Source organism: Marmota monax, unplaced genomic scaffold, assembly GCF_021218885.2.
Source record: "Marmota monax isolate L192 unplaced genomic scaffold, Marmota_monax_Labrador192_F-V1.1 WCK01_AAM20220418_F8-fsc00087, whole genome shotgun sequence".
Classification (NCBI taxonomy): Eukaryota; Metazoa; Chordata; class Mammalia; order Rodentia; family Sciuridae; genus Marmota; species Marmota monax.
The window spans coordinates 866772-890821 of NW_026693476.1; the positions used below are offsets into that span (position 1 = coordinate 866772).

At 42.7% G+C, this 24050-nt stretch overlaps 1 protein-coding gene across 1 annotated transcript in view; it reads left to right on the forward strand.

Moving 5' to 3' along the window:
• Positions 1-745: 745 nt before the first annotated feature.
• The window catches only part of Tbx15 (T-box transcription factor 15), a 108413-nt gene continuing 85108 nt past the window's right edge, over positions 746-24050 (forward strand). The window contains exon 1 of the mRNA XM_046458295.2: positions 746-1048. Coding sequence (XP_046314251.1) covers positions 844-1048 — 205 coding nt within the window. The 5' untranslated portion in view covers positions 746-843. The remainder of the gene's footprint in view (positions 1049-24050) is intronic.

The following is a 24050-nucleotide window of genomic DNA, read 5'->3' on the forward strand; positions in this document are numbered from 1 at the left end:
GGGCTTGGAGTATCTGTGAGATCCAGCAGATTTGAGAGGAAAATGTACGGATTTGGTATTTGCAGGAGTTTATAACGGCGCAGATCAGACCTCAACTTCCAGTTCCCTTCCCCCATCAAGTAACCTACTTGGACCGGACCGGGAAACCAGGGGTTAAAGTCGGCCCAGAAGCGTCCAGCCGTCGACCCGCACGCAGCCTTGGCCCGAGCCTCAGTCTCTCCCCTTCCCTCATTGGCTCAAGCTCTCAGGCTTTCTCCTGTTCCTTTCTTGCTATTGGTTGGGGGCTGGCTTTTTCCCCCCTCAGTCTTTTTCTTCCTTCCCCCTCCCTCTCCCTCACCCCTCGGACTGGAGCGCACTGCCTGCCCCCAGTTCCTTGGGAAGGGAGGAATTTAGGAGAGGAAAAAAAAAAAAAACTTTCCCAGAAGTTTGGATCAGAGGAAGGACGGGAAGACCGAGAGGGGAAGAGGGAGAGGGAGGAGAGAAAGGGAGAGGGAGGAGAAAGAGAGGGAGAGAATTAAAAAAAAAAAAAAAATGAAGTCCAGTCGGCACAGCCTGTGAGCGCCTGCCCGGGTGGGTGGGAAGCAGGACTCCCGCGCTCATGCAGCTAGCGGGCGGCGCTCCGGGCGCTAGTTCCTAGAGGCTGGGGCAGCTGGGGGCGCGGATCCGATCCGGCGGCGAAGGGCGGGGGAGGACGCAGGGGGAGGGTACGGAGCCCAGCTTCAGCCTCGGCCAGCCTTGCCGCCGCCTCTCTCGGGCCGGGCCCGGCGGGCGCTCGGAGCGTGAGGGCGCGGGCTGCTCCCTCAGTAGCGGGGGCGAGCAGAGGCCGGGGTGCGGGCGGCTAAAATGAGTGAAAGGAGAAGATCTGCAGTAGCCCTGAGCTCGCGAGCACATGCCTTCTCCGTTGAAGCCTTGATCGGCTCAAATAAAAAGCGGAAACTGCGAGACTGGGAGGAGAAGGGGCTGGACCTGTCCATGGAGGCGCTGAGCCCCACAGGCCCACTCGGAGACTCTGAGGACTCGGCGGCACACGGCCTGGAGCCCCACCCGGGTGAGTGCGTCGGGCCAGAGTGCGCGAGGCGGGCAGAGAGGGGACGCCGAACAGCGTCCGCGGGTGTGGACTGAGGCCTCGCCGCTGACGCCCTGCCTGGCTCCAACACGGGTTCCTTTTCCTTGGAGCAAATGCTTTGAGCTTCCCTAAATTCGCCCGAACCAATTTGGGAGACTGGCCCGAGCCTTACATTTCGCCAACGTCAAGCAAGGAAACCTACTGACCCGCATCCCCTTCTAGAGAGGAGCTCAGAGTTTGGGTTGCCCTAAACGGATGGGACCGCAGGCCCCTGGGTTAGGAAGTGCGGGATCTAAGGCGATAGCGAGAGACGGAGGAGCCGGGGCTGGCTTTGGAACGCTCTGGAGGACTGGCGCGTCCTTCCCGGCACCAATACTTCAGTCTTTCTCTGGAAATGCCCAGTTTAGCTTTCAGTCTCAGTCCTCACTCTTCTTCCCACTTTTAGATAGTGGAATGTAATTATATTTCTACCACGTTTGGAAACTGGAATGGATGTTAGACCCTCTTGTCCTGAGCTTGGATCAAATTTCACGGCCCATATCTGTGTAATTGGTGGGGGGGAATTCGATTAATTGGTGTCTCGATTTATGCGTATCCTATGCCTATAATGCACACAGAACACGTAAAATGCAGGGCGGATGTCGATGTCTGATTTTTGCAGAACCCTAGAAAAGGGAAAAACAACTTAATGTTTTGTGTTAAGTGCCAAGATTTCAACTGTGCAAAACAGCCTGGGGGAACAGCTGTTGTCAGAAGAACTTCGTGCGCACGCAAGCAGAACGCTCGCGGCTCGGTTTAGCGGTTTCAGAAAATTTCCAGCCCAGACTTCTATGACCATGCTGGAGGTGCTCTTGCTGACCAGCCGGGGCTGGGGAAATAGACTCAGGTCCATGTGCTGGCAAGAGCAGGGTAGCGGGGCGGCGGCCCGCACAGTGGTAGGAGAGGCTATGGACTCTGGAGCTTGGGGATCCCAGCCGAAACTCTGGCCAAACTCTAGGAGGGACAGCTGTCGCTTACATTTTCTCCTTATGCAGTGACAGTTCAATTTCCACGCTCCTGAGGCTAATAATAACGCGATTAGCAAGTGACCTGCAGAGACTGGGTTTTATGAATTCTGCGTGTTCTTGCGGCCCGTTACGGAATTTGGGTTTAGTGCTGGGGAATTATTTTTATTAGTCGATGAAAAGAAAATTAAAAGGAGATTTATTCCATCCATCCAAGTCTTTCTCTGTATTTGGATGCGGGTACAGGTCCATGCTGCGTGAATGATTCAGGAAGGAACAGCGTGGCTAATGTGTTTCCCTTCGATGGCCAGACACAATTTCCTCACCTAATTTATCTGTTGTCAACATCTCACTAGGGCCTTCATATCGTTAGTGGAAGTTTTTGCAGGCCTTATACAATTTGCAATTGAGGAGGTTCTCTTGGATTTTCCCAATAAGTGGAAAAAGCAGACGTTATTTAACTGTGTAAGGCAGCTGCCCTGTTCCGGGAGACTTCACTCTTGGAAGTCTGCAGGTCACTGAGTCTGTCTAGGGTCTTATGTTTAAAAGGGCCAATATGTGGGGTCATAATAAGGGTCTGAGTTCATAGTTTCTTTTTCCAGCTCTTCTCAGCTGGAAAGGAGGAGAGGAAACTGAGGGGATCTGGGCAAAGAGAGAGGGGCAAGAACATTGGGAATTGGTTTTCAAAATTCTGTTCTATAGCTCCTGCCCCATGGGGTTGGGGTTGGGTGGGGTGGAAGACCTAATATAGAACTAACTTTATGTAACAGAGTTCAGCCGGTCAGTTCCCTTACTTTATTATCTTTTTTTTAAAAAAAGATGAACATTTTGATTACAGAAAACAAAATATATTTAGGGGCAAGGGTCCAGGAGAAGGAAGAAACTGAAATCAGGAACACTTTTGCTGGTTTTCTGCAGAGTCTGGCGATAGCTTGGTTAAGTTGGTTGAAGGCGGAGGAGATCCCCAAGTTGGAGCCCTGGCAATGGCTAAGGCTTTCTTACAGTGATCTGTATGAAATAAAAGTAGGATGAGAAAAGATCTTTCGGACTAAGGGCGCCATGGTGTCCTTGAGATGAGGCTGTTCAGGAGCAGGGGAGGCAGAGCTGCCAGGCTCTGGATTCAGACCAGGGATTGGGATCTTTTTCAGACCTTTGCTTTCTCCTCTAATATAGCGCCCTAACAGACACACAGGGCCACATTTAAAGATGTTTATATGAAGGAGTGGTGTATAAGACCCATTCTGTCCATGCTGTTCTGGGCCTCACAATTCTGTTCAATCTGTTCCTCCAGGGCAGGGAGGTTGCTGTGAGGCTCACAGGCCTTAGGCCCATAGCAAGCTAGGAGCAGGGGGAAAAAAAAAAAAAAAAAAAAAACAGACAGGGGGGATAGGGAAGGACCCCTGCCCCCTGAGCACACGACAACCGCCTAGTGTAACTGCGTTTATGATTCTCATCTCCATACTCTTTTGCCTGGTACCACCGTTTTCAGTCCTCCCTTCCGGAGCCTGAAAATCCCCAGGATCCTCAGACAACCCGAGGCTCAGATTGTAATGCTTAACTTTAATTCAAAGACGTGGCCTTCTGCTTTTTCACAGCCCCTTTTTCTTTCCGCGTCTGGACAGAGCTGGCTTTAGTTGGCGCCTGAGCACCCGCAGCCTGGGGCGCCAACCTGTAGCAGCGGGGGACCAGCCCGGCTTGCTGTAGGCACTCACCGTTCAGAGGACACAGTATGTATTTCAAAAATTTCCACCGAGTCTGGTGGCCCCCCAAAATACCGAGGCCCGCCAGGCTTGGGAGGGGGCTTATGAGGTACTCTTACTGTCATACCCACACCCACCCTCGCTGTCTTTTGGAGAAACCTCTAGGACTCAGCCACTACTGGCTGGAGAGGGTCTCAAGTACCATTTCGGAGGAATCTGGCTCTCGAGCCTACTCGCCCCCGCCTCTCGCTAAGCAACAGGAAACTTTCGAGCCAGGATCGGACCGAACAGCTGCTGTGACTGCGGCCTTAGAAGTGTATTTCGGGCGCGCGGAGGCGCCATCTGCGCCGGGGACCCCATCCCCAGCTCCACCCAGCCTCCCCAACTCTGGCTTGGGCCTTTCTCGCCTGAATCCTCAGCCGTGCGGCCGAGTCCGGGTCTCCTGCGGAGCGAAATAATTCAAACCTTCTGCGGAAGTATTTTCCCCTTCTGAGCTTGCAGGCCAAAACCTTGCAGCCGTGGCGCTATGTAGGCCTGAAGAGGTGGCAGCACACAGGGGGTGAACACGCATAGACAGGCACCCTCAGTGACACGCAGGGGGATTGGCACTTTGTGCCCAGGTGCACACGCGCAGGCTCCTGCATTTTCTCCTGTACCCACCCGCCCCTACGCTACAGAAAAGAGACAGAAAAACAAAACAAAACAAGCTGAAGTTTACGCTGCCTCGAGGCACTTTCTTCTTCTGAGTTCCCAAGATCAACTGGTCACGTGAATTAATCTGCTAGTTTATATGTTGGTTCAGAGTAAAATTCTGAGATTTTAATCCTGACGTTACTTCTTTACCTGCCCAACTCCCGACGGGGAAACTGGGTGACACGGTGGAAGCGACTCTTAATCGACTAAGTAAGGATAATAAAAAGTGTTGATTAGAAGAAGCCAATGGGGAAAACGTGTAGTGCAGGCATCAATCAGGACACACCGGGGCTCAAACTGCAGGGACAAGGTGTGTGGCACACTAGGCTATAGGCTTAGCCTTTGTCTAGGGTAGGGGCCAGGGCTAGGAACCCTAGTTCTCTGCGCTGCGTGTGCCTTTGCATGCAAGCAGACCTCCAGGCTGCAGGGCCCCAACCCGCCAATGAGTCAAGAAAGTGCCTGATGGACATATCCAAGGTTTTGGCCTGTTAGGTCAAAATGGCCTTCCGCAGAGGGCACCCATTTGGTAAGCGACTTTGTGTAAGGGAGGAGGTAAAGTCTGAATTTGTCATCCGTAGGTGAGGATGAGTGTTCGCGGGGGGGGGGGGGCATGGCTGTCAAGCGCCTTCTTCGAGTGCTGGTCAGACCCTGGCTAAAGAAGACCAGGGCTAGAGTAGAGCGGGGCTGGGCCAGAGCACGGCGCGGGCTCCCGGCCGTGGAGGGCAGGTTATGGAGACCTTCTGTGCGAAACTTCGGCCCTGGAACCGTGGCACCATAGAAACCAGTAGAAAAAGGGAAGAAATTCTAAGCCGGTTCCATCTCTTAAGAAACGACGACAGTAAACCGCTGGAGGACAGGGAATCGGGAAAACCCGGATGCCCACTCTTTGGGCTGTGATCCGGAGGAAGGTTCACCTCTACTGTCGTTTGCACCTTCTGAGCTTCGTCCATGCTTCAGAAGCTAGCGGGTTAGGCTCAGGGATAACCAAGGGGCATGCGGGGGAAGGGTCTCTCGCTCAGCGGAGCCCCTCACCTGCCTCTGCCGCCCACTTAGCATTTCGGAGAGCTCCCTTACTCCTCCTGGAGTACCTAATGCGAGGCAAAGGCTTTCTTGAGCGGATCAGCCCACAGTTTCCCGGCACTTCAATTCTGAAGTTAAATCTTCCACCTTTCCACCCCTCACCCAACGCTGTTTCTCATTGAACACTAGGTGGGGGTTCCCGGCTGGCCGCTTTGGGTTTACTGATTTTATACATGGGATTTCCAAAAAGAAAAGTTCACGGAGCGATGTTTATGCAGGAAGGAAGGAAGTTTCTTAAAGTGGATTTTGGACTATAATTGTATTAACACTGATCCACTGCTGTTTTTCTGACACACCCTGTTCCCTATACTAATTATTTAAAAGTTATAAAATTTTGAATTATGAAATTTAGTTAAAGTATTTTTAATAGCGTAAGAGGACCCAGTGAAGAATGACAAGAAGTGAGGGTCAAAACTAAACTAAAAATATCGGGTATTGATGGTATCTCTATAATTTCCTTTGCATGTGTGAACATAAATCTAATACAAGCAAGTCTCCTCATACTGAGCCACAATGAGAAAAAGACAAATATGCTTTGGTTCACAAGCCTCTACTAGGGTGTTCATTACTATTATAAAAGAGAAGAATATTCCAAATCCATCATAATCGTTCTATTGACAAGAATTTATCATATTAATACGATGAAAAAAACCCTTTTGATTTCCTAATTATGGGCTCTGATGAGACTTTATTATGTTGGAGAAAAAAAACCCAATTACCTTTTATATCTGTGAGTGAATTCTCAGAGTGGCTTCAGATGAAAGAAAGAAAGAAGGAAGGAAAGAAAGAAAGGAAGGGAAGGAAGCAGGCCCGACTTGTGCAAATTCCACAGGGATAAAGAGCAGATTGGCATATGTCCTTTTCCTTCCTAGAAATGCAGAAATCCATTTGATGGTTACTCTGATTATTGATTTCTTACTCTCAAAAGACTTAATACAGAGAATATTTAAGCAGCTTTCCCACCTGAAGTTTAAGTTTTGACCTTTTAGGATGCTTTTCACAAAAGGGAAAAGTAGAAAACTGGTGGAATGTGGAATCTCTTTTCCTTATTTCCTTCACCAGCGTGGTTTATTTTTGGCTTTCCTTTCGCTAGTTTTTAGTAAGCCTGGAGTTTTCTATGTGCATGACTGTGATGCACAGGGGTCTGCATTGGGAATAGCAATTAGCAAATTTATAAATCAGGGTCTGTTTACACTTCTTTCCAGAAGGATAATCATTAGTTAATTTAAGTGAGGCCCATGCTCTGAGTGTCCCCATGGAAAATGAGACTTGGTAGGGAGGACCCGCTGTGAAATGGTAAGAGGTGGGGAATTTAAGCAACTGGTGAGGACTAATCAACACTTACTTTGTGTCATTAATGGCTTCACTTTGAGAAAGTATATTTTGCTGACTACAAACTGGTGATGAACTTTTGATACCAAAAGTGAAAACAAGCCTTGCAACCTCTACTTTTTATCTTACATTTAAAAAACTAGTCAGTGTCTAATTTTGCCCTTTAGAAAGAATTGTATAAAAAGTGTGTTTAGGTGTGTTTATATATAAATTTGTGCATGTGAACACCATAATACCACCAGAATGCTTTAACTACAAAATGCCCCCCTTTGAGTGGAATATAGATAACATTTCAGAAACAAGAAACTACTGTGTGTGTGTGTGTGTGTGTGTGTGCGCGCGCGCGCGCATAGCCAATTTAACAAATTGAGAACACATAAAATTTGGGAGGCCAAAAGTTTTGTCACCTTTGGGTATTACTTGAAAATCCTAGAGAAACCCAGCTTTGAAACTTCTCAACACTATTTTTATTTAACTCTTAATTTAGCTGATGTCTTTGACTAAAGTCTCAGAGAAAACACCAGAAAATGAGCCTGGACAGGGACAGTTAAACTTTTTCTAATTGAAAATGAACAGGGACAGTGGAAATTTTTCTAACTAAATTAGGCATTTAATTTTGTGAATAACGCCATGTTTATTTTGGATAGACAAAATGCTGGTTTTAATTCTGAAGAGTAATTTCGTGTTCTGTCATGCAAAAAAGTAAACGGAATAGCTAAGAGAAATCTGGACAATAATTACGTGTATGGAAATAACCAGAGAAACATTGTAATCTGGGGAAAGTAGTTCAAAAGCATAAGAAATACTACCCCCATTTATTTTATATTTTCTACAATATAGTCGCAGAGGCTCAAATAAGCTGTTTCCAGAAAGTTGCTGTATTCTTCAGGATTAAAAAACAAAGCAAAAACAAACTCAATAATTATCTCTGTAGTTTCCTTTCAAAAGGGATCATTAGAGGTGCCTATTAGATACCCAGCACGAGCCCTAGAATTTTAACGCCCACTTCTCCACTGTGTGCACTGATTTTCTTAATCCACCACCGCTGCCTTCTCTACTGTCCCACAGCCAGGAACTCGGCTACCGCCTCAGATAGGGTCTCAGAAAACAGCTACCCCCTTACTTTCTCCTCCCAAATTTCCTCCGCACACATTGAAAACGTCCTTCTCCTCCGCCCCCGTTCAAAAAGTTTGCAGATGATATTTCACCGCGGAAGGAACTGGGATTGCATCCCTTCCTGCTAACCCGTCCCTGGGAAAACAGGGCAGTTTTGGTGACCTTCACCAAGTCCAAGTTGGGCGATGGCAGCGTCTGCCCGCGCTCTGCTCCCGCCCAGGCCTCCACGCGCCTAGGGGCACGGGTGGGGACGGCCGGTGGGGTGGCCCGGCTGCCGGCCTGGGTGCGCCAGCCGAGAGGTCCTGCTCTGGGTCCTGGAGCGCGGCTCCCCGCCTGCGGGTCCTGGCCGTGAGCGCCGGAGACTGCGGTGAAGCCTTTGAAATCAGGGAGAACGGAATCCTGAGGGATGGTCTGTGTCCTCTAACTCTAATTACATCCTGGGGGAAATGTGGGGATGCTGGGGTAACCGGGAAGCCTTGGTAAAAGACATCGCCCCCAAAACAGACCCCCGAAAAACAACAAATCCACAAAAAAAAAAAAAAAAAAATCCCTAAACGGAACCCAAGGATCTTACACCTCGAGCCCTGAGGGGAGTTTTGAGTTTTGCTTTCATCAGGCTAAACAAATTTCCGAGGAATCAAACTGACTTCAAACATTAGCAATTAGAAACCAAGAATCCCTCGGCCTGCAGAACTTTTAATCCCTAACCATTTCCAAATGGGTAATTCTAGGGTCAGTAAATATCATAGCCAGTCAGTTAAAAGGTAAGTCATTCTGCCATTCCGGTGGGACCCAGAGGATCCGCGGTTGCCTAAGAGGATCCTTAAAGGCAGAAATGCCCCAGTCGAAACTGGGAATTACCCACGGAGACAGAGGGAGGGTAAATGTCCCACTGTCCTTCATGCTGTTCTTGGAGACTAAAAACAAGAAAGTTATTATTTTCTTCAAAGAGAAACCACCAACTCTACAAAGTAGAATGATAAGTGACTACTAGTCACCGAGAAATGACTTAAGTTCTGTAAGAAGCCAGTGGGAGCAATCTTCTCTCTGGACCTCAGATTAGTGGGCAGAGGGAAGCCCTATCCTAGGCACCCTCCTGGCTCCAAAGCCGCAGTCTCACCACTATGCAGGTCCCAGAATTGTAAATCTAGGGGTTACTTGCTCCTGAAAAAGAAATAATGATTTTCACAGTAGGGAGGGGCAATCAGATGTGCCAATAAGCCATTGTGAGCATAGAAATGCTTTGCCTGGGTTCCAATAGTTTCCTCAAGTCAGAAACTTAATTAATAATATGGTCTTTCCTTTTTTTGACCATGAACAAGGGAGAGGCTATACCTATTTACTATTTAGAAAAATGGTTTAGTTAGAAAAATAAAGGTGTAAACAAGATTGCATAGGAATATTGAATAGTAAAACATTTCAGAAACCTTAGTTTCTTAATGTGAATAACTATAAGTCTCTACTATACTGCAAAACTTTCAACACAGACCCTTGTATTCTATGTAATATCTGTGTATTATGGTAGAAATCTGGATTAGTTTAAATAAGGAGTCCTAGATTCTTATCACTTAGCATTTAGTAAAGTGCTAACTTTACCATTAATGTTGGAATCAAGGATATAAAGGCAGACATATTAATTTTGAAAAAAAATGCTTTAAAGTTGTTTCATAGCCATTATTCTTGGTTTGTGAGATGAGAGGGCTGGTCTTAAATGAAAACCGAGGCCCCTTTTCTATAAAATTCTTTTAACTTTTATTTTGATTATGTTAACTTTTGTTTTGTTTTTGAGTATTTTTACATATTCTTCCAGTGCATCTTGGCCATTACTTGACCCATTCCTTACTCTTGTGGAATGAGGAAAGTTTTATTGTGGTTGTAGAAAGTAATAGCAATAGCAACACAAAGCCAAAACAAAACAAAACAAAAACAACTTTTTTTTTTAGCTAAAATTAAGAGCTTTCATAAAGATATTGAAAAATATTTATATTAATATCACATGTTCAGAAAGTCCTGGATCAGTGATTTGCAGACTGTTGGTTTTGATGTAACCTATTGTCACCCACGTGAATGATGCTAAAAGCATTCTATAGCAGGAGTGAAATGAAAGGAAATATAAGTTATTCATGTTTTGAACATTTTTTTGTCCTTCCCATAAATAACTGTAAAAACTGTGTATTTGAAAAATGAGCATTAAAAAAAAAAACAAACAACTTTGCCATTAGTTAATTGATTTAATGGGCCAAAAAGACAAATTGGTTATTCCCTATTACTATTGGAGACTGATGGAAAGCACTAGTAACTATTTTCCATGTCTAGTCTGCTAAGCCGAGATCTTGATCTGGCAGAGATGTGAGAATGCTAAAAGGATGACTTAGTAACAGGCAAAACGCTTGTCAACAAGATAGATCAGAAGACAGCTTAGCATTCAAGACCTCTATTCATAGCAGCTGAACTTGAGGGCAGGGTCAGATGCAAGACTGAGCCCAGCACACACCTAGGAGTGGGTCTCATGTTTCTGTCTTGTGAGGTTTCATTTCCTTACAGACTTCTGCAGCTGGGTTCAAACCCCAATGATGGCTCTCCACCCTCATTTGCTGATCCCATTTGGCAAAGCCCCTGTGCAGACCTCTGTAATCATGGAGTGTGTGGAGTTACTGGTTGCTTTCTCACTACTATTCTGTAAACTGCTGTAGGTCTGAGACCTAGTTGTCATTGCCTTGTTGTTATAGGACTTAGTATAAGTGGCTGGCACACAGAAAGCATTTAATTAATAATAAAATATGATAATGATAATAGTACCATATGAAAATAACAAATAGCAACATTCATTGAACCTGTGCTATGTACCAGCCATTGTGCTAAGCTTATTTTATATATGCATATATGCATTCTAATTAATAATATGTAGCAATTATATTTAGTCAAACATTTTTGAAATACTCTTATATTATCATTTCTATTTGGTGAAATGAGTGCATCAATTATACAGTATGGTATTACAAGCTCAGATTCTTGAGGTCAGTCTGCTTGTTTTGTGTCTGAGCCCCAGTTCTAACACTTACTGGTTGTATGACCTTGGGCAGGTTAATCCCCTTTAGCTCCAGCTTCTGTAGCTGTGACATGGAATAATAAATGTGTTCATCAAATGGTAGACATGAGCATCAAATGAGATAGTGTGCATATATATAAAAAGAAAAGATTTAGCTTGTACCTGTTATTTCTATCAGCTGAATTAATAATTACTCATCTTAGTGACTAGTTTGGATAAGAAATGTTTGCAAATTGTAATCTATAAGGAAACACTGCCCCTTTCCCTGTTCTTTGGCTTTAAGTGGAGGGTTTGGGATTTGGAATGGGATCCTCATTCTGTTTATAGGCTATGGTTAGAAGCAGTACTGAATTTGAGTACCTGTGGCTAATAAAGTGAAATAGAATGGAGATCTGTTGCTATTCAAGTTGCAGTGAGGCAAAAAGCCAGAGCCTGAGTGGGCATCTAAGGGAGGGATGGTGTCCAAGGGTGGGGATCTGTGGCTAGCACATAGTAGGAGGAAGGGTTGGGTTGAAAATGGGGTTGGGGAGACTTCACTGACTCTCCAGGGACTGGCATTCATGCATTTCTAAGTACTGTTGATTTTTTAAAACTCAGTCCTCAATAAGAGGACTGAGGGGCCTTCTCGGTTGCAGGGACATGGAATAATAGAAGCAGGTTTCTCTTTGATTAGTTTCTGATATTTCTACCTGAAGCTCAGAAATTCTCCAAAGGTCAGGTTTTGCCTAATAGGAAATAGAAAGATTCATTCTTTGTTTGTAAAGCCATATTCTGACGGAACCCCAGGAGTCTGGACAAACTGAACCAGCTGTATCAACTGAGTCTGTAGTAAAGGATTAGTGCATGTTGCTTGAGAGAGAGAGAGAGAGAGAGAGAGAGAGAAGGAAATAAATTAAGGGAAAACATATAACTAAGCTGAAGAACTAAGGACAGAAGAGACTGGGGAAATCTTTTTAAAGAGAAACAGCAGATGCTCCAATCTTGTGATAGAACCCACATCTGGCTGCCTTGATTTGCTCACTTTTCGTCCTTTTAGAAAAAAAGAAGCCTGAATTTGATTATTATTATTATTTATTATTTTTATTTTAAAAACTTATTACACCCTAGACTTTGTATTTTTTTTTCTGGCAGCAGAGGGATAAGGTATCTCCCTCAGCAAAGAGGAAGAGAAAAGGAATCCTTCTCTTAGCCTCCTTCAAGCAGCCCCCTGCCCTTCATCACAAGCTCTCAGACCCCGACTCTCCACTGAAGGAAGCTACTCTTTCTTATAGGGATTGAGGTCTCAGGACAGATGTCCCTATACTGTCCCAATCTTGTAAGTATCATCTTAGCTGAGAGTGTCCAAAACTCCAACCAAGCTATTATGGATTGAGAGCACACTCTACGCCAGGTCCTGTGCTGGTGGTTTTATTCACATTCTCATTATATCCACTCAGTGGTGCTTGGAGGGAAGTAATTGTTTCCCCATTTTACAGAGGAGGAAATTGATGTTCAGTGAAATAACTTACCCATAGTCACCTAGCTCTGGTTCATTTTAAGTGATCCAGCCAGAATTAAAACAGCCTTGTGTAGCTACAGGGTGTGTGTGTGTGTTTCTCTCTCTCTCTCTCTCTCTCTCTCTCTCTCTCTCTCTCTCTCTCTCTCTATATATATATATATATATATATATATATATATATATATTTGTGGGGGTACTGGGGATTGAACCAGGGGTACTTTAGTACTGAGCTACATCTCCATCCCTTTTTATTTTATATTTTGAGACAGAGTCTCACTAAATTGCCCAGGCTGGCCTTAGGTTTTGGTTTTGTATTTCCTGCCTCAGTCTTTCTAGTCATTGGGATTACAGGTGTGTGCCACTGTGCCTAGCTCAGGGTAATAGTAACTATTTGAGTAGATTGCCTACCTGAAGATGACTCTTAAGTGCTCTAGGAAGAATGCTTTGTGGAAGAAAATTCATGCTTTCTGCCTGTGCTGCCCCCAGCAGAAATTGTTCAATCATAAATGAGAGCTGATTTACAGTTTGTAGATCTCCACACTTCTCCTTGTTATTATTAGTCCTTATATCCCTAAAGTGATGTCTCCATATCTGCTAGCAGAGGGCACCCTGTGGCAGCAGTACACAGTTGAGTTTCCATGCCATGATGTTTGGAATGGGACATAAACAGCCTTCCCAATGTGACTTGCATTTCTTTGATTTTAATGTTCAGAATTCTCAGTGTCTGAAGGGCAGTGGCTACATATTGAATTCGATCTAAAATCTCTCCGTCCTAAATCCCCTTGTGCAGTGAAATTCAGGGGAAACTTTAACTGCTCTGTTTTACCCATTCCCTCCTCCATTCACAACGGGATGGATGGAATCTCATTGGTAATTGATTCAAAATGGAACAGCTTAGAAACATATCAGTTGCAGTGACTGGCAATTCGTGCATTTCTAAGTACTGTTGATTTTTTCAAACTCAGCAATCACAGCTGAAATCCCTTTGCCATGGATTGAATTTACAAAGGAAGAGATTCTGATTTCCACAGTGGCTTCTTTTTAATGCCTGAGGATTAGAAAACCGCCTTGAGGACCCACGGCAAGTACACCCGCTCTTAGAGTCACGGCTTTAACTTTAACCTCTGAGTGACTGCTCTGATTCATTTATTTTTTTTAACAGCTCTATTTAGAACAGCCTTGTTTGGTATGGGATCAGTTATTTGCAGAAATGTCATTCCAACAAACACTTAAACTCTGTACTCCATTTTTCTTCTACCACTAAAAGATACCATCAGTGAGTTTCAGAGAACTTAACAGCGGGTTTCTTTTCTTTTCTTTTTCCCACCTGTTCACTGTCTTTCCATCACTTTTCCTCCCACTCCAAGCAACCTTCCTCTCTTAGGAAGTCTGATGTCTCCAGAAGGGATTTGGAGAAAATCTACACTCCCTACCCCACAGATTTCCATGTGTGGACTTTTACCATTAATGCATTTCTTGGCTGTTAATTGTACAGTCTGCTGAATGCTTGTCTGTTGTGTCCAATGATAGAAAAGTGGCTTTTAGAAGCTAAAAGGAGAAAGATGTAAAGTCCATCTCTGTTTTAAAGCTTTGCTTTCTCCTACTGCCAGCCCCACTCTGTGCAAGCAAGTGATTGATAGGATTTGATACACTCTTGCAGCAATAGAAGCATATGAATCTCTAAGCCTATTTCTTTTCCCAAGGAACTTATATGGAGCCAAACTCTTGAAATATAGAGTGTGGCAGAGGATGAGATCAATGCTGCAATCTTGAATGATTTACTGGATCTCATCCATGAGATCTGTCCAATTAGAGATGTAGATTCTTTAAGATGTGCAGCCAGTCAGGTCTTGGTGATTTCATTTTTTTCTTCAGAGTTCAGAGCAGTAGTTGCATGACCAGCATTAATCCTTGGGAACATTAGATTCCATATGGTGCAACTGTGCATTACCCAGATTAGACTGTGACATCACAGAGATTTAAGGCATCTCTGTGATATTCAGACTGGGTGGTAGGTACTGCAGGAGGCACTCCCAGCAGACACAGGCCAATCTGCTGAAGGGGGTGAGCAAATAGCCAAGTCTTGGTAAGTGTGTGTGTGTGTGTGTGTGTGTGTGTGTGTATGTGCATGTGTGTGTGTACGTGTAGGGAAGGGCTGGGGATGATGAGGGGTGTTATAGAGAGCTGGGTGTAACGGCTCCCCAGCCTGCGTGGGTGAATTGGTTCCGGATGTTAACATTTTTTCCTTGGGGCTTGACTACATTCTTCTTTTTCTTTGCCTGTCTGTTTTCCTGCCCAAATTGTTAGGCTTCCACAGCTGTGGGGCTCATTGGTGGTGAATACTGAGTGGAAAGATCTGCTTTATTCCACAGGCAAGTTTTGGGCACATGTATAGGTATAGACTCTTAGGAGGGGGTTTCACTCAGCATCTTTTCTGGATTTTAAGGACCTGAGGCCATTTGATGGCCTCTGTGGGGAGATGTGTATGAAATGTTCTAGGAAGCAAATGGCTCTTTATATCCTAGAAGCAGAAGAAACTAGCTGGTATGGAAATCCCAAACAGTGGAGGCAATGGTGTGTTGTGGGGAAATGTGGGCTTTGGGTTTAGGGGGACTTGACTTGAGCATATGGTTTTGACAGTGTGACCTTGGGCAAGCCACTTAGCCGCTCTGTGCCTCCGTTGTGTACTAAAATGAGGGTAGTAACACCTGCTTCAGGACTCACTCTTTGAGAATTAAGTGAGATAAATGTAAAATGCTTGGAACAGTGCCTGATACAAGCAAAGTGCTCCCCATATTGTCATCTGTTTACCTTGCTCCTAATTATGCTTTTGGTAAGCTGAGAAAACTTAGAAACTCCTCCGTGTTTTTATGAGAAATCATCTGGAGAGTGTTGGGCACAGGATTGTCCCCAACTCCCCTTCTTACCCTATCTGCCCTGCTGCTGTATTCATGACTCTTCTTCCTCAAAGGCCCTCTTCCTCCATTGCCACCCTCTCCTGCTGCTTCTGGAGCACTCCTCCTCCTACTGTACCCCCTAAAATGCGGAAGGAAGTCCATCCTATTTTTCAAGACCCGTCCTAAGCACTCAATATGACAGGAATATTCCAGATGGAGAAGGATAGGTGGATGTAAATGTTAATTGACATGATGTCCAAATAAAATGTGATAGCTTCAGAAAAGTATGTGCCCATGCAGATTTCACGTGTTTGAGTATTACCATAATGGAGGAAAGTTCTTGGATGCTGCCAATTTTATCTTCACTGGGAGTCTGCTCTAGGGAGCTCCTTTATGAGGGCCTTCTCTGTGTCACCACGAAGCCAGGGTGCTTGCACGATTTTATGATCACAAGGGAGTCCTGGCTGGGTAATCTGCAACTTCCAAATGTGTATACAAATGCCAGGGTCTCCCTTTGGCTGCCAATATTAGAAAACTCTTAATGGGGAGGTCTTTTCTGAGCAAGGCTCTTCTCCTGCTTTGGTCTTCATAGAATAATTGCAAGCTTCACACTTCCATCAATCTGCTCTTTCCTTGGCAATATACACACCTGTTAAATATTATTTTTGTCCTATTAGATTGGCCTTAACCTTTAAACTATTGAATAATCAATGCTGATACCTGAGGAGGCATTGGTTTGGGTGTTCTTTGTTCTGTGGCCATCTTCCTGCATATGTTAATACATACACACGCAGTGCTTTCCCTTGAGCTTTTCAACGTTTTAGCATTGGTTCTTAGATATGTCAGTTAATTTCTCTATACCCTGAAGTCTCCATCTATAATTGGGATGAGACCACTGGATTTGAGTAAGGAAGAAAGATAATCTAATTGTACTTTTTTTTTTTTTATGGGCACAATTAAATATAATATTTTATTGGTCATATCAAATGTCACTCAAGTTAATTTCAACTACATGGATAATACAGTATAATTTAGAGTAACCTATCCCTAATAAGACATTTTCTAAAATAAAATGCTGTCTTAAAATTTTTCACTCATTTTTTTTTTAATTTTTTTTATTGGTTGTTCAAAACATTATAAAGCTCTTGACATATCATATTTCATACATTAGATTCAAGTTGGTTATGAACTCCCAATTTTACCCCAAATACAGATTGCAGAATCACATCGGTTACACATCCACATTTTTACATAATGCCCTATTAGTAACTGTTGTATTCTGCTACCTTTCCTATCCTCTACCATCCCCCCTCCCTCCCCTCCCATCTTCTCTCTCTACCCCATCCACTGTAATTCATATCTCTCCTTGTTTATTTTCCCATTCCCCTCACAACCTCTTATATGTAATTTTGTATAACAATGAGGGTCTCCCTCCATTACCATGCAATTTCCCTTTTCTCTCCCTTTCCCTCCCACCTCATGTATCTGTTTAATGTTAATCTTTTCTTCCTGCTCTTCCTCCCTGCTCTGTTCTTAGTTGCTCTCATTATATCAAAGAAGACATTTGGTATTTGTTTTTTAGGGATTGGCTAGCTTCACTAAGCATAATCTGCTCTAGTGCCATCCATTTCCCTGCAAATTCTATGATTTTGTCATTTTTTAGTGCTGCGTAATACTCCATGGTGTATAAATGCCACATTTTTTTTATCCATTCATCTATTGAAGGGCATCTGGGTTGGTTCCACAGTCTAGCAATTGTGAATTGTGCTGCTATGAACATCGATGTAGCAGTATCCCTGTAGTACGCTCTTTTAAGGTCTTCAGGGAAAAGTCCAAGAAGGGCAATAGCTGGGTCAAATGGTGGTTCCATTCCCAGCTTTCCCAGGAGTCTCCATACTGTTTTCCAGATTGGCCGCACCAGTTTGCAGTCCCACCAGCAATGTACAAGAGTACCCTTTTCCCCACATCCTCTCCAGCACTTGTTGTTGTTTGACTTCATAATGGCTGCCAATCTTACTGGAGTGAGATGGTATCTTAGGGTGGTTTTGATTTGCATTTCTCTGACTGCTAGAGATGGTGAGCATTTTTTCATGTACTTGTTGATTGATTGTATGTCCTCCTCTGAGAAGTGTCTGTTCAGGTCTTTGGCCCATTTGTTGATTGGGTTATTTGTTTTCTTATTGTTTAATTTTTTGAGTTCTTTGTATACTCTGGATATTAGGGCTCTATCTGAAGTGTGAGGAGTAAAAATTTGTTCCCATGATGTAGGCTCCCTATTTACCTCTTTTATTGTTTCTCTTGCTGAGAGAAAACTTTTCAGTTTAAGTAAGTCCCATTTGTTGGTTTTTGTTATCAACTTTTGTGCTATGGGAGGAATTTTTGTAGAGAGAAATTGCCGAATACTCTGCATGGCATTTGTTCTGGAGCTTTTGCCTGATGCGGTATCAGCGTTTAGAATCAGTTTGATTAAAAATTTAATTTAATTTAATATCAGCATTTAGAATTAGTTTAATTAGCACGATTAGTTGGTGGGAGTATCTTTGTCCCATCTTTCCCTATTTTTTCAGACCTTGTAGCCACAGCAGCTTGTTTTCTGCCCAGCAAAGAAGAGAAAGAAGTAGAATAAAAGGAAATCTGAAAATCCCCAGTGTTAAACAGAAGTGTAAAAAATATCTCTAAATGAAAGACAGATTGCATATGTTTGCTTGAGAAGCAGAGTTGGGTTAAACTCAAACAGAATGATAGAAATTCTTTTTTTTTTCTTCCCATGAGTAGTAGGGAATATGTGAGTGAACTGACAGGAGGTCCCAGTTCAGGGCCTAGCTCCTCGATTGGGGGAAGGCAGGTTATTGGGAGAAAAAAAGGAGAAAACTCCCCTGAAGCTCAAGGGTATCTTTGAGCAGGCTGAGGGGCTGAGGCATGTGAGGCAGCTCTGTAAGAATGCATTTCAGAAACAGCACAGTCATAGAGAGTAAGGGGTGGGGATACACAGAGTGCCAGGTACTTTTTTTGTCCTCATCAAATATTGGGCCTGACTCAGATGGTCAAGGAAGAAAATAGTCTTGGATTTCTATTTCCTTTTGTCCTTTACATCTTCTGACCTAACTCACTGCTGCCTGTAGCTGAAACTTGCTATAGAAGAGTTCTCCAAACTTGCCTTTGGACTTTTAGCTACTGTACCCACATTGGTGGTGGATTGTTGGGGCTGATCCAGTGTCATTGTGGATTCTGCAGGGCTGGTGGCTTTCAAGTCATGGTTCTAAACATTGCAGAGTGGAGATAACCTTTGAGAGCCAAACTTCCACAGGAAGCCTGACAGATCTGGGGGAGCTGATGCCTTAAGCTCCAAGCATGGGAAAAGAGTCTCTCTGCATTTTACATGTAAACAAGTAGAATGGCTGAGTCTTTCTCTAGTTGAGAGCCTTTGATCCTAAATTGTAAGAATATGTCTTCGAGATGCATCTCGAATGTCTTGATATCTTTTGAGAGCGCACCACTACAAAATGGCACTTAGTCTGGATCTCCTTTAAAAGGGAACTGTGACTAAGAATCTCAACCCAAGGAGGGGGGCACATTATTACTCCTCAAGGTCTAGCCGGAAACCCTAGAAGATCCCATTTGCCCATCTCTGAAGCAGAGTATTTTACATGCTGGAGCACATTGCAAGTACAATAGATTGTTCATAAAGATTTGAATGTTCCTATTCATTCATCAGCATTCTGATTCTTCATTAAATTATAGGCTTCCTTTCAGGTCTCTCCTGGTTCAGAAAGTCAGGCTTGACCCCCACAAGGAGTAACCCTAGAAGGTCCCTGCCTTGGGTTCCCTATAATAACCATACAGATTGAGACCCACTTTTCTCTGTTTCACAAAGATGTGGACCCTATTGAATAAGGGTGAAGATGGGATGAATCTGAGCTATCAGATTTTGAGAGAGGTCTGTCTTTTGAGCTACATGATGTACCGAGAGTGAGTACATTTGCTCAGGGAATTGGTGCAGATACTTAGAGGAGAGAGATGTTCTGTACGTTGTGGCAGTTGCCTTGCATGACTTGCTGAGGGGCCTCTCTTTAACCTAGATCTTTCCCATAGTCTGTGATAGATGATTATTGATTAGGACATTAGAGCCATTCTTTCTATCATAGGAAAAACTAAAAACTGACTTCCTAATCCCACTTACATTTGTACTTTCCAAAAGAGCTTGAAGTGCCTAGTACTCAAGATAGAGTTTTGAGACCTAATGTATTTATCTGAAAAGTAGTCAAGGCAAACAGGGAAGCTCTGTGTGCTTACTGCAGACCATAATCCAACATCCACCCCCCTGTGCATATCTTCAGATGGCAATGGTGGTACCAATATGCTGTTTTAGGAGCCCAAACCAGAACCACAAGACCCTCAAACTAGTTTCTATGCTAAGAGCTTTAGGGTCTTTTCTTCTTTACCCCCAAATATTGGCTAAACAGCCTACCTACCTATGAGTGTGAAATATTATCAACACCAACTCTTCTGATATTCTTAGCACAGTATCTATGAAGATATCTGTATTTTATTTTCATCTGTGGGACTATGGTTAGGTACTACTGTATCTATTTTTGAAATATATACATTTTTACACAACATATACATAGAATTTTTGGATGACAAAATTATTTTTCATTGCACAAGAATATTTCTCTTTTTTTTTAGGTCATCTAGAGTGAAATGCTCTTCAGGATAAAAAACTTTTTTTTTTAATTGATAAAATGAACTCAAATGCCTGTTTAGGTAAAGCCAGATTTTTATACACCAAATTTGTTAGAAGCTATGTTATGTTTTCTTATAATGAGTTTCATATTTTAGTTCAGGCTTGAAAATTGACTAATTTTGAATACTTGATGACTTGAATTTCACCTCCTGCTTTGCCAAGATCATATATTTAGTGAATTTTCAGTGTATTTCTGCTTGAAAATAAAATTGTCTACTTTCTTTCTTTGTTACTGGAGATTAAATCCAGGGCCTTTTGTTTGTTGGTTTGTTTTGGTACTGGGGATTGAACCTAGGGGCACTTAACCACTGAGTCACATCCCCAGCTCTTTTTTATGTTTTATTTAGAGACAGGGTCTCACTAAATTGCATAAGTTCTTGATAAGTTGCTGAAGCTGGCCTTGAACTCACAATCCTCCTACCTTAGCTTCCAGAGCTCCTGGGGTTACAGACATATGCCACTGTGCCCAGCTGAATCCAGGGCCTTGAACATGCCATTGAGCTGCATCCCAGCCCTTCGTGAAATTTCTTAAGATAAAAATGCAAAATACTTTTTAGAGGTGAACTTCTAAAACATTGATTAAGTTGCGGTCAAGGAAAAGTCCCTACTTCCATTTTCAGAGTTCAATGTTAAATGGGAAGGCTCTTAAGAGGAAAAATTTCAGATACCTACTAGAAGCAGGAAGCTGACAATATATGTAAATCTTTTGAGTTCCAAGTCCTAAGCTTCCTCTGAGAAAATGGAGAGTGCAGCATGCCATGAGTTCTCTCAGTGGTAGTGGGGAATAGTATTGCATGACAGAGATGGGCTCTGTTTCTTATTGCTCTCTTTTAGACAATTAAAAAAAAAACGTTTTATTATGAAAATTTCTAAACACGCAAGTACCATGAATCCTTACGAACCCATTATCTACCTTCAATGCCATCAGTATTTTTGCCATGTTTGCCTCCAATCTCTCTTCTTTTTTTATTTTTTTAATTCATGCATTTTAATCATATATAATAGTGGGTTTTGTTATGCCATATTCATATGTGCATATAACATCGTGTGATCAATCCCATTCTCCAGTTCCTTCCCGCCTCTCTCTCTTCCCCATCATCTGTTTGCTCTACTCTACTGATCTCCCTTCCATTATTATTATTATTATTTTAATTTGTGAATTATAATTACATATAAAGGCAGGATTTATTGCAGAATATCCATAAATGGACTTTTGTTGGAGCATTTTAAAGTGAACCTCACTTATCGTGAAATTTCATCACTAAATATTTCAGTACTTGAGTAGACTTCAAAAACAAAAGGTCATTTTCTGACTGAATCATAATACCATCATCCCACATAACATAGTTAATACGAATTTCTTGATTTAATACTAATTTCTTGATAACTATCTTAGTCCATGCTCAAATTTCCCTGATTTGTTCAGAAACTGCCAAGCACTGTGGCCACCAACTCTTCTATTCTGATCTGCGTATGCAATTCTTTTAAGGAGACCATTTAGGTGATGAGGGTCTATGTTAGCCTCACCACCAAACCTACCTGAAGTTACCTGAAGTATGTGTTGCAGCCCAGTTTGGGGGTCCTCATTTGTGCAGTATCCTTTGAGGAGGTCCGGATGAGGGGGAAGGATTGAAGTCTTTCTTTTAGAAAAGTTCTTAGGTGATTTTGTTGAGCAGCAAGTTTTGGAAACCAGTATTCTGTGCCTATCCTTTTCTTAGGGGTGCCTTCGGGACACGGGACTGGAAAGTGCATGATCCGGAGTACTCTGGAATCTGTATTTTTGAAGCTATGGTAACCGTTCTGTCAGCGCCCAAACAAATGTCAAAACTGAGAACATTCATTATTGTGGCAAGGTCAAAAACTTACTTTTTTGTTTTAATAAGAATGCTTTGTGGCTATTGAAATAATGTGAGGCAGTAAGTAATATCTGATTACAGACTCCCTAGGCAAATGAGGCTCAGGATGTTTTTCTGGTTGTGGCAAATACAACTTGTAATTTTTCTAGAGGTCATGGAAAATGAGACTCCTTCAGGGTTTTTAACACTGACAATTGAATACTATTCTGGAAGTGAATTAAATGAGAATGAAATCTAATTGTGTGCAGATTAACTCAGGGAACTCTGCCCCATGTTTGCAACTGTAGAATAGTTAGACCTGAATAAAACACCAAATTGAATACCACCCGAGTCTACAAGTGAAGCATTTTGGTTAACCTTTTCTTTTGTCTGCATAGTTCTCACAATTTTGTCACAAAGCTTTGACAATTTTATCTTCTCCCTCATCCTTGGTGCATAGAGGCGTGGATGAGCTGTTGTTTGACAGAATACAATTCTGTTGGTCAGGCACACAGAGGACCTAAAACTTGAGCTTGATGGTGCTGAACACATTATTTTAACTCATTTCAGTTGAATGATTTTCTAATAATGCTGCCACTTATAGGTCATTTTTATAATTCTAATACCCTATGAAATCTGAAATAACCTCAAATTATTGAGTCATGCTGGTCCTTCAGTTCTGGAATTATTCAATTAGATGCTTGACTAAGTTGAAACAATGCTTAACAAACACATTGATTAATATCTAGCTGCACAAAATTACTAAATAATTTGCAGATTCCATCAACCAATAAATGTGCCCTCTGATGAACAGCTGTTATTAGTCTGTGTACCTCGATATTTGGTGAGTCTGTATGTGGAGGTCAATATTACAGGGATCATGGGTCAGCCCTTTTTTCTTCTGGGGAACTTTGCTTGTACCTCTAATAGAATACTGCAGTGATGGCATTGGAGTGTGACTATGTATTTGTCTATCCCCTTTACTGACTTTGTCTTTCCTACACATCAGGAGTCTGTCTTCTTTACCTGTGAATCTCTAGTTCTCACATTCCCCTTGACTTGCAATAAACAATCAATACCTATGTGTGGCAATAAATGAATCAATCATAGTTTGGGGTTTTGTTTTGTGTTGGGGTATCATATATACTGTTTTGATTGAACCAACTGAAAGGAAAATTTAGACAAACTGTTGTCTTTCTTCCAAAAAGATCATTTGTGTAATGCCACTAATATCACATTTGTATAGCAGTTTATTTTCTCAAAGTACTGTTTGTCCAAGGATAGATAATCATACTAAGAATCATGTTCACACCCATAAAAAATGAAGCCACTAGTCATTTTATCTTAGATGTCAGAAAACAGATGAAGACTTGTCCAAAATGGCAGTCAGGTATGAACAGAGCTCTGGGGTAGATCTGTTGCTTCCCCATTAAGACGCCCAGCCTTGGTGTGTCCTCTTTCCTTACCATGAGTCCTGGGTGTGGGAGGTTGAATGATGTGCTGGGGGAAGTCAGAATACCACTTTATTCTCTGAGAACCTCTGAAAGTGCAATAGGTTTTCTTTTAGTTTGGTAGGGGTCAAATTCAGGGCTGCAGCCATGTCATTACCTGCAGCCATGTAGTAATGACATGCAGAGTTTTGTTCACTTTTTTTCACTCTCAGTGACCATTAGGTTACCTCCTTCAGGGGATGAACCTCTCGCTGTCTTTACACCATTAGAAATTGCTATTTACTTGGCAAGTGTATTTATAGGTTTTCTCTGAAAATCTGAATCAAAGTTTGAAATCACAAGATCAGTTTTATTCTTCTTTACTATTTTTAGTTTTTAATTTTTGATACTTAGGCCCAGAGCCTCCCGCATAAGTATTTTACCACTAAGCTATACCCTCAGCTCTTTTTATCTTATTTTGAGACAAGAGCTTGGTAATTGCCATGGTCTTGATTCAGCCTTCTGAGTAGCTTGAATTCTAGATGTGCAGCACCACTGTGCCTGGCTGGTTCTATTCTTTCATTTTCCTTTTCAAATACTAAAAGT